This window comes from Lucilia sericata, unplaced genomic scaffold, assembly GCF_015586225.1.
Source record: "Lucilia sericata isolate MDLA Ls3-8-SP2 unplaced genomic scaffold, ASM1558622v1 Contig000030F_arrow, whole genome shotgun sequence".
Taxonomy (NCBI): Eukaryota; Metazoa; Arthropoda; class Insecta; order Diptera; family Calliphoridae; genus Lucilia; species Lucilia sericata.
Window position 1 is genome coordinate 358,342 of NW_023994068.1, and position 15,511 is coordinate 373,852.

The 15,511-nt window shown below is 29.6% G+C and overlaps 1 protein-coding gene across 5 annotated transcripts in view; it reads right to left on the reverse strand.

Annotated features, from left to right (window-relative positions):
- Nucleotides 1–299: 299 nt before the first annotated feature.
- Nucleotides 300–15,511, reverse strand: part of LOC119611026 — a 389,234-nt gene continuing 374,022 nt past the window's right edge. For 4 of the 5 annotated variants that reach the window (XM_037966476.1, XM_037966494.1, XM_037966486.1 and 1 more), the window contains exon 4: nucleotides 300–2,677. In XM_037966476.1, the coding sequence (XP_037822404.1) occupies nucleotides 2,570–2,677 (108 nt within the window). In that variant the 3' untranslated portion in view covers nucleotides 300–2,569. The remainder of the gene's footprint in view (nucleotides 2,678–15,511) is intronic. The other variant, XR_005232035.1, reaches the window with a different exon arrangement.

Consider the following 15,511-nt stretch of genomic DNA (forward strand, 5'->3'; position numbering starts at 1 on the left):
GCGGATTCAGACGAATTACGTCCAGGAATTACGTCCAGGAAACTGAGTTTCTGAACATGGAAAAAAATACATTCAGTGAACAATTTTTTTTTCATGAATTGGAGCGCACAACAGGCCCGATATTGGCCTAGGTGTATTTCTTCGGATTTGATGTAGTATACATCAACCTAACCTAACCTAATAATATGTATATGGATATATTTTGCGAAATAAAAATATAAATATTTAATTGTTTACCACATTTTATTTTATCGCATGGGAAATGAAACATTATATTTGTTAATGCTCAAATTATAAAATTTTATTTAAAATTTTTATTAGGGATCAAAATCAAATGTTAGTAAAATCTGGTATATAGTGTTGTTGAGTTAAAAAATATAAAATATATGTATGTATATAAAAAAGTAATATTTTCTTTTAAAATAATTATGAATAATAATAAATAGTATTAATATTATTATTATTTTTAGGAATTTTTTTTTTTAAGTTTAATAAGATTTTACGTTCAGATTACCAATAAATAACAGGAATAAAGCCGCACCTTAAAAAACATCAAGATGTATATTATGGTTTCGTTAAAAAATTAAACAGAATTTTTAATATAAAATGAACACATTCATAATTGATATTACCAGAGGTTAAAACTTTATTTGCAAGGCAATTGATAGAATATCTTTCAGAAGCTATAAGAAAATTTATAAAAGAAGATGAATTCACGCTATTATAACGTCTCAATTGCAGTGAAAAAGTTTTCTTTTTCCTAACTTCTGGTTCAGAAATCTTGAAAAGTATACTCTGTTGACTTGGTGAAATCAAAGCTGCTTTGTTCTTGTAGACCATTTAGACCGAACGAAATTAAGTAATTCATTTTTAAATTCTGAAATTAAGTAATTTTGCTTAATTTAATTGAAATTAAGTTAAAAAGTTATACATCATATATGTATATACATTAGAGTGACCGCAAAAAGTCGATATTGGAATCTTGTTCGTCTTAACTCAACAAAATGATTCCCCTTTCCGATTTTAAATATCGGACCATATACTATAAATTCCTTTAATTTTAGTTAATATGGCCAAGAAATAAATAATATTTCGATATGTTTCAATGAGAATTTCCAAATATTACAAAATTTGACCTCCAAAGTTTACGACTTAGGATTTCCCGATTTATATATAACTTTAGGGATATATTTTATATTATTTAAAACGTAATATTTTGTTTAAAATGTATAATAGTAAAGAATTAGGACATATTTTTAAAATTTTACAAAAAAAAAATAATTTTTCGCGAAATTTGCAGAATTCAAATCGCAGGTACAGCTAAGCTATAGGAGGTATTGACCTAATTTTTTTCACTGTTTTATTCCTTAATCTATTGACCATAAATCCCCCGGTGATATATCAAAAATTTTAAAATTTGTTTAACAAAGATTTAAAAAAACTGAACATGAAGTTTTGAAACTGCCGTGTAAAAAATTATTTCTTTTGGTCATAACTGAGAACAGGTTCTCGATATCTTTTAAGGACAAAAACTTATATTCGAGTAAATATAGATATATTTTATGTAATAAAATAGTTTTATTAGAATATTTTCCAAAATAGGTTAAATTTTTTTCCACATTTCCTAATCAAGTGCTCAGAGACACGTTAATGGCCTGGGAAATTTTTAATAACTTTTATATTTTTCAACCAATTTTTGTGTTTTACATCGTTTTTAAATATTAAGGGCCATTATCTCAACCTCTTATTATCGTTTAACTGGTAGATATACTGCCGATTAAAATATTTTTTGTATGAAAACTGTAAATTTATCGTTAGGATAAATACTAATCAGACATTGAGAAAATGGGGGTAAATCTATGTACATTGTGATAAATATGTAAAATATTTACCTAATAGCAACATTTATCACATAATATCAAAATATACGAAGTATTCTACTGCCGCGACCAGGTTACGTTTATGTTGTAACTCCGTTTGACATAAAGTAACAAGAATTATATATAATATACGTTTTGAAGTACAATATTAGCTTTGTTTTGAGGTACTAAGCGTGTTTCTATTATTTACCGTTCTGGACTTATAGCTTCATATGTTAGCTTTTTGGCCAAAAATTTGGATTTTTTCAAACTTTGAGCGACGAGCGGCACATGTTAACGTCTTTTAATCGAGCTCAAATTTCGGCTATCTGAATATCATTAAGACGAACAATATTCCGACATTTTATTCTTCCCATATAAGATCCGGTCAGTCTAATGTTCATATAACCCATTAATATGAGTATTCAAAATTTAAAAAGTGAAATTAACAAAACCACAGATAAGATTTCGTTTTTAATTTTGAAACGAAATTTAATAATTTTGGCTCGGTCAGAATGAGCTACATATAATATACCATTATTAATAAGTACAAAACTAAAGATTAAAGTTAACCTCATAATAAAAATTAATTTGAGAAAGAAATTTCAATAAAACATATATTGTTAATCCCTGAAAAGCTACCACTTAGTCTTAGTATTGTTAGCTTTTATGTTATTAATTATATAAACATTTGGCATCATTCAAATGTTTTAGTATTTATTCATTCTGTTGGTATTTATAGAAAGATCCATTTTCATAAATTTATGTAAACGGGTGCCATTGAAAGGTTCTTCGCTGCCGGGGGGATATTTTCGCATCTAAAATTAAAGAAAGAAAATTGAAAAAAGTTAAATTTGTTTACTTACACATTCATACATAAAAATCATTAAAAAATTAAGTTGCGAATTTTGCTCATCGCTTCTCTAGAATTTATTGGTCCTAGCTAAAATTATCCAAAAGACTTTAGATAGTTATTTCTTCAATCTTTCCCAAATATATTAAAATATTTTTTAAACAATTTTTTTTTTCAAAATCGGCCCTTTTTGCTCAAATGAAAGCAATATAAACTTTTTTAATTTAGAAATAATTTTAACAACGTTTTTAATTAAATTAACTTTCAACACAGGTCATTGTAAATTTTGAAATATATAGTTTTCTTTTTGACATGTCTATTAAAACAGATTTTTAAAAGCTCATCCAGAACTGGAAGTTTGGATTTTTGTTATTTTTATTGGGTTTTGTTTGGATTTTATCAAAATCTAGTTGAAAGTAGTGTTTAATTTGTATTGAAAAATCAAAGAAATTTTAATAGTTTTTCAAACAAAAACCAAAAACTATTAGTTTTTCATATATCTTTAGGTGCTGAAACCGAATCTGATATCGGGGTTTCTTTATTAAAAATACAATTTTCGCGGAATAGGGTATTGAATATTTAGTTCATATATTACGAAAATTATATATAATTATAAAATTAACCTTTAACGGTTAATTTCGATTTTTTCGATCTTATTATAAATATTGGTCTTTATTATATATTATATGTATACTTCAGGAAATTAACGTACTACTCGTCTCTGAAACACACTTTACCCTAAAGAATTGTTACAGAATTGACGGATACTACACTTACGATACAATTTGAGTGAGAAAAAATATTAGACATTTTCCAATGCCAGAATACAAAAAGGACCATATCCAGGCCACCTCTATAAATATACCTGTTAGCAGAGTTACAATATCTTCAATATATTGTCCTCCTAGGTATAATGTTAATCGAGAACAGTTTCTCGATAACTTTAATACCCTTATTCTATAACTTTTTTGTGTGTAATTTTGTGTAAAATGTTATTTTTTTAACATAAAAGTGCTCTGTTAGAAACGAAATGAAATGTCAATTTCAACAATAGGTGTTTTTGTTGTGATAGTTTCTTTAAATTGCAGAAAACAGCGATTTTTGCAAATTAGAACATTAAGGGGTAAAAAGGCAAAAAACGGGTTAAACGGGTTTTCTAGTTCACGCATTAGATATACAAGAAAAGTAGATGCAGATGAACTGCATCGACTTCTAAAAAAAAAAGTAGATGGGTGACTTTGGTACCTTTTATGGCCGTTAATAACTAATAAACGGCTGGACCGATTTTCATGATATTTTCACAATGTCTTCCTGTATGTCTAAAAGGAATTATTTTTATTTCGAAATTTCATGAAGGCAGAATGCTACGCCCACATTCGAAATAAATAGTAAAGGTCGCGCATCTCAGAAATTTCAACAGCATAATTCATCAAATTTTGTATGGACAATTATAGCATCCATATAAACATGGAAGAACAGAATTTTGAGGGCTCAACCATTGCACGAATATCTTTAACATCCATGTAAACATTTGGGGTAATAATATTCGCGAAAATAAACGATATCAAAAGAAAATAATAACGTTTTTTTCCGAATAGGTAAAAAAATAACAAAATAATTGTAATAATTTTGACAAACAATTTTTGTTACCGTATGAAATAAAATTGAAAATATATTACCACATCAAACTTTTTTTTCAAATTTCGAACAAATTATTTTTAAAATTGTTCTAAACTTTAAGAAATTGTGCATCTGGTAAATTTGAATTGATTATCAAATTCACAAACCAATTATAAAACTGTTATTATTATAGAATACAAAATATCCATGTTAAGGTTTTTGTTTCTGTACATTTACAGAAACGAACGAAAAATTATAGAATAAGGTTATAAAACTCTTGGCCCAAGATTCGTAGCAGCTGGTGATTATAATGCAAAACATACATTTTAGGGCTCTCGCCTCATTACTCCCAAAGACAGACAATTGCTAGAAGCAATATCGCATAACAGACTAGATGCATTATCTAGTGGTCAACTTACCTATTGGCCTACAGACCTCAATAAGATTCCCGATATAATTGACTTTGCTGTAATCAGAAAAACTTGAAGCATTCGCCAATCACTTGGAGAATGTGTTTACTGAAAATGATACAAATTCTTCTATTAATGCTAACATTATAAATAATGTGGTTCCACGCCCAATAAAATTCCGGTTATCTACCGTGAAGACGACAATCAAGTCGTTACGATGATAAGTAACCTGCCCAATTGAGCACTGAGAATTATTTTGTTCATCTTTAACTCGATGCTACTTCAAAGGAAAAGATGTCACTCACAGTATATTTTATAAACTGCAGATATGCCAACGAGCGCACTGACTCAATATAGATGTATATTTGCGGATGATACCGCTTTTGTAAGCATACATGATAACCCTTCAATAGCTTCTGAACAACTCCAGTTTCACATCGGCGAATTGTCGAGAAAGTTGTCCTCCTGTACAGATAAACAATATAAAAATTCCTGAACAAAGCAATGTGAGATATCTTGGTATCCACCTTGACTCACCACATTGAAGCCAAGGTTACACAAATAAAATTAAAGTCAGCTCAAATGTACTGGCTAATTGAACCACGGTCAGCTCTAGACTTGGAGTACAAAGTGCTTTTGTACAAAACAGTTATAAAACCGATATGGCTATACGGCATTCAACTGTGGGGAACAGCCTCCTCATCTAATGTTGAAAAATTACAAAGAAAGCAGTCAGCACTGTTAAGGTCAATAACAGGTGCCCGGTGGTTCATTCACAATAGTAATATTCATAGGGATCTCATTGTCCCCATAATACGCGAGGAGATCAAATTATCTTGTTTAACCTACTTGTCGAAACTAATGAATCACCAAATCCTCTTGCTGGTCATTTGATGGTCATAGACAACTGAGAAGAACGGAAACATTGGATTTTGCCAGATAATCAAATTATTGAGAACTTTGGTTGAAATTGCAGCGGCAATAACAACGTTAGTTGTAGTTTAGGTTAAGATTTTAATACTTATTGTAAATTTCTATATAAGTAAGATTCAATAAAGAATAAATAAAATGTAAAAAATATATATATATTTTTCTCAAGTTTCATTTAAATCGATTGAAAACTAAATATTATATCACAACGGTTTCAAAAAAGTTTCCCAATATTACATAGTTTGACTTTGGCCTTCACTGTTTATGGATTAACATTATTCGATTTTACTAAAACTTCAGATATACATACATATGTTTTCTATTTTATATTCTGGAAAGATTTTATATAAAATGCATAACAGTAAATAATATAAACATGTATTCCAAAAATTTTGCCAAAAAATATTTTTTTTCGAAATCCACAAAATTCAAATCATAGGTTTGTTTAAATACATTTCTAGTAAAAGTAGTAAAACAAGAGAAAAATAAAAAATATTCTCAGATATAAAAAGCAAACGAACGAAATTCAAGTAAATTTCGTTTTATTATATTGAAAAATTTAAAACAAATTATATGAATTTTTTCCAAACAAATCAATACAGAACTCGATAAAAATATTCAAGTCAAAAATAGTAACCCCTTTCTCTATATTGGACAAATATTTATTATGCTAAACGTCAAATTGTTATCATGGTAAAAAATTAGCAGGTACAGACGGCATTTATCAGTTATAACGTCGTTATGACAGTGTTGTCTTAACAATTGTTTAGACAACGTTGTCTTGATAACAAACGTCATTTTATTGTAAAATTTGTTTAGAATTTTGTTTTTGCGCAATTAAAATTAATTTTTAACATAAGTTTTACGGAATTTAGTGTTTATTTACAAAATTTGCATTTAATTAATTTTTTGTGTACAAAAACAAAAAACTTAAAAAAATAGTAAAATGGTAAACTAGTAAAAAATTGTTTGTAAACGAACAGACTTCATAGGTGTGAGATATTTATCATGTTTTTATTATTTTTATACCCTCCACCACCATCAGTGGTGATAGAGGGTATATATAAGATTGTCATTCCGTGTGTAACAATAAGAAGTATTCATCTGAGACCCAAAAAAGTATATATCATAGAGAAACGCATAGAGGAGAAACATATCCTTTTTTTGAAAACATAAAGTAGGCCCAAAGTAAATTAATAAAGTAGCATCACTTGAACAGCTATTTTTTTTAAACTAGATAAATGAAGCAAGTTGTCAAAGTTTGTTTTGAAAATTGTTAATATTGTTTACGTCGCCATTTTTAAATTGCGTTTTGCTAATTGCGAAAATTTGTGAAAAGTTGAAAAAGTGAATTAAAAGTGGTTTTAAAGTATTTTAAAAGTGTTATAAATTGTATAATTAATAATCCTTAATATTTTCAACATAAAAGTAATATTTTTTATTTATGTTTTGTTCACATTGTTGTTAAAGGAAATTTCATTTTGACACAATTTTAAATTATTCCAAAAACAAAATCCATGTGGTTGTTGTAGATATTGTTGTACAACAAGAGATGTCGCTACTTTATTAATTTACTTTGGTAGGCCCTTCACACATATGGATATTGTGAATTCACCATACTACCTGTTAAAGTTCCCCACAGTCATTTGTAAAAAAAGATTGTAAATAATAAAATATTTTTAATTTTCAATAAAAATATATTAAAATTAAAATATGTATTTTCCCTTACTCCTCATGATTGCCATTTTTGTCTTGTCTCAGTTATTGGAAAGGTCGCTTCGAGATGCCCTGTGGCATAGATAATACACATAGATTGCCAACTCAAGCTTTACCACGAAAAAAAGAGCTTTCTCTCTTCACACTTACATGTTCTGTGTGAATTCAACACAAAGCTACAACAACAAATATTCAATATTTCAGGTCCGAAATTCGCACAAAAAAACGATTCGGACACAATTTTTATAACACAAACACACATTATTTATTTTTTTACAATTGTTTTAATATATTTTCTTTATCGAAATCTTTTTAATTTTCAGAAACCAAAAAATTATTTTTTCAATTGTTTGATATTTCATTTTTTGTTTTTCTAATTTCAAATTGGAGGTGCAGAGTAGCATTTCTTAGTAGTAAACAAATTTATGATAATCCAAGAAATTAAAGATTTTTACATTTTAACAAATATAGAATGCATGAAAAATATTATCATGCTTTTATAAATGCAATCTACAATTTAAAATGTATTAATTTAAGAAAATGAATGCAATAAAAACATTGTAATATTATTTCGACCGATTTTATACAACTACGTGGGCATTGTATGTGTGGTAAAAAGCTTTTATACACTAACACTTCTAAAGAAAATCTTACTAATACATATTTAGAGTTAGGTTTTTTTGATAGCTGAGTTAGGTTTTTTCGGGAGAGTTGGCCTTCTACGGTAATATTCTATGCCCTGTGGTTTAAATCTAAAATCGTTTGAAGACTGATGAAAGGTGAACTTTGTATTTCTGGATAGGTTCGCTGATGTTGCCGAAAAGACAACAAATACATAAGTCGAAGTGCTTTACGTGAACAATTGCATTGTTAGCCTTATTTTACGGTGGTACTTTTACAACCCACAGGTTGCACCTATTCCTTCTCTACAGAGATGGAATCAGTAGACCAAAGTACGAATCCTCCAAATAAGCCAAATACATTGTTTTTACTCACAGAGATCATATTGTGATAAGTCTGGTATGGACAGAACGAAGGAAAATTCAATGGTATCATTTGTAGAATATACTTTCATCCATGGTATAAAAAATATTAGAAGGTAGTTTCAATTTATATTTCTGTCAGCCTGATTAACCATCTGACAATAAAGGCGATTATTCATGTTTAAAGTAATGCTACCATATTAATAATATTTAATTAAATTTTTCATACATTTCAAAAAATATATCAAATAAAAATATTTTCTTTTAAACAACAAAATAATTTTCAATCAAAATTAATGCTTCAGAATTATGAGCGAAACATGGGGAATTCATAATGAAGGTTTACTGCGACAATTTAATACATTTTTGGGAGAACAAGAAGCATTCCAAAGAAAAAATCTAAAGTGCTCCATATGATGAGAAATTAATTGGCATATTTTAATACCATAGCTTTGTTCCTTTACTTGTCAAGTTTGCAGGTTTTTACCAGAAATTGTAAAAGAGAACAAATTTGAGCAATTACAATTATTTTCTCTTTGCCAGAACTTGCAGGTTTTAGCCAGAAAATTTTTTCCTTACAAATAGAAAAAAATTGTCAAATAAATTATTTGTTTAAAAAAATACATTGAAAACAAAAAATGTTTGATATTTTTGATTTATTTTCATAAATAAGTATGTGTGATTGTAGTTTTTCAATTTTATTTTAATTTCAATAGAAATTTTTATGAATAAACTTCAATACAAATTTAGTGAAAGAGAAATTTAGTTTTTTTTGTTCTTTAGCCAGAAAAGTTCTGGAACAAAGCTCATACTAGCCGCCATGAGAAAACAAAATTCATTTACGCATGTTAAGTTTAATAAACCCATCATCAAAAAAGAAAGTATCAATCAATCCTTTGGCAATACATCGAAATAGTGGTTGTAGAACCTAAATTGTATACATATGTATATGAGTCCTATGATGACCATCATCAAAAAAGATAAAGTATCAATCAATCCTTTGGTAGTACATCGAAATAGTGGTTATAGAACCTAAATTGTATACATATGTACATATGTATATGAGTCCTATGACGATCTAGTCATGTCCGTCCATCAGTTTAATCATGATAGTGAAAGTGATTGGTCCATTATATGACCGTTGTCAGAAAAAGCATTACTGACAATATGTAATTAGACAGGGTTGTTAGACATTTTACTGCCAACGTTGTAAGATCTGACAACCGTGTATACTTAGCTTAGGATTCGAATTTAACACACATTCTGTTAACTTAAAATAATAAAAAAGGATAATAGGAAAAGAAACATTAAATCGTTTACTGTTCATCTTGTTAGTACAAAAAATAGTTCATGAAAGATTTTTAAATTTAGCAACTCGATTCTTGTGCAAAAATACATAATTTGTAAATTTGCTAAATCTCATAAATTCCATTAAAATTGTTATTTTAATAAACTACACATTTTTGTTTAAAAACTCCTCAAAGTCTTTTTCTAGATGTGGCAACGCTTCCTCTGAATATTTACAAATAAAATAAAGTTCAAAAATCTCCATTCTTGTCAAACAAATAAAATTGAAACAACCTTCTATTTTTTAAATCATGCTTTCATCAATCACCATTCAACCCAGCACACATTTCATTTACCCGACACACTCATTGAGAAAAACATCCGGGTGGGTTAGGTTTGTATAACTCTACATCCATCTCGTATGATATAGGTACATTTGACAACAACTCATTACCAACGCTTAGTCCCACAGCCACTCCTCTGCTGTGTATCTGTTGTCTCGGCAGTTCAGTACTTATCCCGAATTATAGACCTTATCGTGATTCAGACTTTTGACCAACATTCTTTGTTTGTTAAGGTGACAAGGTGCACCCCGAAGCGACCTCTCTGCATTTTTTCCACGGGATTGCAAATTGCAATAACCATGATAGGGAAGAGTTGGTGTCAAATGAATAAGATACGAAATGAATCAGGAGTATATGGTCTTCGCCACAACCACATCGTCGTATGAATATGTTTAATGTTTTCTCTGGAATGTGGATGACCCTAATCGGTTTAGTGTTTTTAAGAATTTATTTGTGAAATTTTGAAAATAAAAATGAATAAAAATTTTTTGTTGTGAACATGACAGAATAATAAATTCAATTGTCGTTACCCAGCAAACACAAAGGGTTCACGTAAAGTCGAGAAAGATGGTAAATTATACCTTTTTTTTTTTTTAATTTTTGAACTCGAAATCTAATGTAAACGTCAACTCCATTTCACTTTTTAAAGAATAATAAATAAAATATAATACAATTTTTCATACGTTTGATTTTGTGTTTGTTGGGTTATTTCAACAATGGGGATTACACTAATACTACAATAAGTTGTTTTACTACTACATTCAGACGACTTAGGTTTTTGACAATAATAACACTGTGTGACACTCAAAAACAGTCCTTTTAAAAAGTGTTAATTAGATATTTCAGTAATTTTTATAAAAATATTAAGTCTTTATCTAATGAAAATTTAATTTAAATTGAAAATATGAAAATTGTTTTTTAAATGTAAATAAGTGACAATAGATTCAAAAACAAATGATAGTTATAATTTTTAAACCAGCAAGTAGATATATTTATAACATTCCCTCGCACCTAATTGGTTTCCACTCGAGTGTTCTTTCTGAGCGTCTAGGAGTAAATTGTTGTTGGCGTTTTTCACATCGCCCTCTTATGAACATTTGTTGACGATCGATAGCTTCTTGGACATTAGTTGAAGAATTTGTTTGAATTTGTGGGTTTTCGAATAAGTGATTAAGTTGTTCTGCGAGTAAAGCACTGTCTGAAGTAGTCGGAATTTGTTGTTGATGTTTGGGCTGATTATCTGGAAGTATTATGTCTAGATCAATATTTCTAGTTCTTGATTTGGAAAATTGAGTAGATTGTTGATTATCATTTGTTATGTTCAATCTTGTTTTTATTTGATTTTGATGCCTTTTCAATACTCCTTGTAATGTTTCAATTAAATACATCAAATTTCCTATCTTATCCTTTATCTCTCCCTCTATCCAACGTTTATTTCCTGCATAATTTCTTACATATACTTTTTGACCAATGTTAAATTTCGAATTTGTATCTAAACTATTATGTTTTTTTGGAAACATTGCTGTTAAAATTGTTCGTGGTTGACGTCCGTGCAATAGCTCTGCCGGTGATTTGCCTGAAATTGGGTTTGGAGTGGCTCTGTATGTTACTAGATATTTATATAAAGCTTGTTCTTGCTTGGGTTCTTCCTAACATATTTTATAAAAAGATGTCTTAAAAGTTCGGACAAAACGTTCTGCTAATCCATTTGACGCTGGATGAAACGGTGCGGTTGTTAAATGTTCTATTGAGTTAACTTCGCAAAAACGCTTAAATTCTGAAGTCTGTGGCAAACCTTCTATGCCAAAAATATTTTGTAAAGCAATTATAGTAGATTTTGTTGTAGCTGCGGACACTTGTCGAACATATGGAAATTTGGAATATGAATCTACAACGATAAGCCACATCTTGTTGAAGAAAGGACCAGCAAAATCTAAATGTATTCTTTCCCATGGTTGTGTTGCTCCTGGCCACGACGAAAATTTTTGTTTAGGGTTTGAACTATTTTCTTGACATATTGAACATATTTTTGATACTTTTTCGATTTCTTCATCTATTTTTGGAAACCATACATATCTTCTGGCAAGTTCTTTCATTCTGCTTGTACCCCAGTGACCTTCATGTAACATATTTAAAACTTTAGAACGAAGTGCGTTAGGAATAATTACACGCGTGCTTTCATTGTGAAGGAGGAGTACACCCTTCTCTAAGGAAATAGAATGTTTTCTTACAAAATATGGGTGAATTACATTATCCGGTTTGATATTGTCTGGCCATCCATTCATTACGTAATTAGATACAATTTTCAAATGTTCATCTTCTATAGTGAACTTAGATATGATATTTGCATCAATAGGACATTCTTCTAAAATAGTACTGTAAACTTCGTCAATAAGTAGTATATCCGATTCTTTTCTATCAAATTCAATGTCATCACCAACAGGCAATCTTGAAAGTGCATCTGCATTACCATGATGGTTTGTTGATTTATACTTAATTGTATAATCATAAGCTTGCAAAACAATGGCCCATCGTTGAAGCCTGTGCAAAGTCATAACAGGAAGTTTTTTGAAGGGATGAAATAGTGTTGTTAAAGCTTGATGATCAGTAACTAATTCAAAGTGTCTACCATAGAGATATTGATGGAATTTCGTGACACCGAAAATTATAGAAAGTGCCTCTTTCTCTATTTGAGAATAATTAACTTGACTGGAATTAAGAGTTTTTGAAGCAAAACAAATAGGTTTCTCAGATCCATCGGGAAATCTATGAGACAAAACGGCTCCAATTCCGTGCTTTGAAGCATCAGTGGCCATAATAATTGGATATTTGTCATTGTAATGGACTAACTGAACTATATTCACAATATCTTGTTTCAAAGTCTGAAAAGCAGATTCCTGTTGCTCACCCCAAACGAATTTCACATTCGCTTTTCGTAGTTCATTTAAGGGTGATGCAGTTTTTGAAAAATTTGGAATGAACTTGTTGTAGTAATTTATTTTCCCTATAAATGCTTCTAACTCTTTAATATTTGACGGTTTAGGCCAAAGAATATAAAGAAATTGGGGCTTGTCAGTTGGTACGTAAAGTAGTTGTCATTCGGTACCTAACTCTAAGTATGTATTGGTAGAATTTTTGTATTAGTATTGGAGCTCCAACCACTTTCACCACCCCTTCAAACATTTAGAAGACAATACTATTGCGCATCACTCCAGACGCCACGTCAGAAACACTTCTGGACGATTGTCAGACGAGAACGCACATTTTACAAAAACAAAATACATTGATTTCGAATTTTCGTCTTCTAGAAATATACTTTTAAGTTACTTTCGAATGATAGTTAGAAGAGTGCATTCATTTTGCTTAAACAAAAAACCATGACTGTTGAATCTTTTTCATCTGGAAGTATACGTTGTAGTGACTTCTGAATGAGAGTTGGGTGAGAACACACAATTACAATAACAAAATACATTGTTTCCTAATTTGTATCTTCTTGATTTGTATGTTTATGTCACTTCTGGAAGACAGTTTGAAGAGTGTTCACATTAATGTTGTATTTTATTCATCTGGAAGTGTGGATTTTAGTCACTTCTGGACGATTGTCAGACGTTAGTGACTGTAAATAATTTTAAAAATAATCCATGACTGAGTAATTTCAGATCTTTATAGGCGGTTTAATTAACGGTTTATTTAAAAAATGTTCATGAAAGGTAATGTTTTTATTGATTCAAAACAATAAATAAATAAAATAATTAATTTTAATTTCAATTATTTCAATAAAAAATTTCATTTTATTTAGATTTATTTTTATAGATTTTATCTTGGTGGGTATACAAATAGAAGAAGAGAAAACTCATCTTCTAGAAGACGAGAATACTCATCTTCTAGAAGAAGAGAATACTCTTCTTCTAGAAGATAAGATAGGAACACTTATAGATGATACTAAGTAGTCACTTCAAGAAGTGACTTCCTAGTCACATCTAGAAGAGTCTTTGGCAATACCTTACTTCCAAGAGTCATCTAGAAGTTTCTTCTGCGGGTCTTTCAGAAGTATCTTCCACGATACTCTTAGACGTTCCCCAGCTCATCATCAGTTCTTCCCGACTGGTGACAAGAATTCTTATACTTCCGCAACATCGCTGGCGAGCTTTTAGCACGTTTGGAAGTTTCATACGGGTAACTTCCGCAATAGAAAATTTTTGTAGGGACACTTTTCAAACATACATACTTGCATAAAATCGTACATAAAAATTTTAGGAAAAATAAATAACATTTAAATTTCTACATTCGCATATTTTTTAATTTATTTTGCCCACATCTAATCAGTAAATATTTGATAAATATATTTTTCGGACTTAAAATCTCTTTTTTTTTTGCAAAAAAATAAGTTTATTTTAAATAATTTTTTCATTTTCAATACCAAAATATACAACTTTGTTTTGTCAATTTTAATTTCAACACACAAAAATTAATTGTCAAAAAATTAAAAAAATATTTTTTTAGTTTGTGAAAAATAAAAATATTTCGGATTGTTAAATGCGATAAAATTGTGTAAAAAATTAAAAAATAGTTATGTGTTTGTGAAAAAACGTCGTTCAAGTCCTATTATCCCGGTATTTTCGCGAAAAAGTTTTGAAGTATTGTGAGAGAATTGAGTTCTCACAAGTGTGTTGAATTTACACAGAACTCGTCTGTGAAGAGAAGGAAATGTTATTGTTGTAAAACAATGTCATAATCCAACTTCTTATTATTCTTTGGTTTAGGCATTTGTCGAATGGCCTCTAATCTCTTTTCTGATGGTTTTATACCATCACAGTCAATGATGTGACCAACATATTCAACTGACGATTTTGCAAAACAACACTTTTCAGCTTTACATTTAAGACCATGGAATTTAAGTTTGTTCAGAACATCTGTTAAATTCTTAATATGTTCATCATTTGTTCTACCTGTTATTATGATATCATCGAGATAAACGGCACATCCTGGAATACCTGCTACAATTTCCTCCATTAAAATTTGAAAGATTGCAGGAGCAGTAGAAATGCCGAATGGCATTCGTTTATATTTATATAAACCGAATGGTGTATTAATAACCATGAATTTCTTAGAATTTTCGGAGAGTTCAATTTGTAAGTATGCGTCACTAAAATCAATTTTTGAAAAATATTGACCTCCTTGGAGTTTATGAAAAAGGTCCTCAATACGTGGTATGGGGTATCTGTCAACTTCAATTTGAGAATTTAAAGTTGTTTTGAAATCTGCACATATTCTTATAGAACCATTGGGTTTTCTTGCCTCAACTATAGGTGATGCCCACTCGCTAGAGTTAACAGATTCTATCACATCCCAGCAGTTTGACAAAGAGTCAAATGCATACGAAAAAGACAGTAATTTCCACTAATAGTTAACCACCTGGATGTTCGTAATTCGTATGTTTTGGGTCATTCGTCACGAATGTACCCTTTGTAATCGAGAATGAAGACAGTCGTCACTTTAGTGTCCTCTT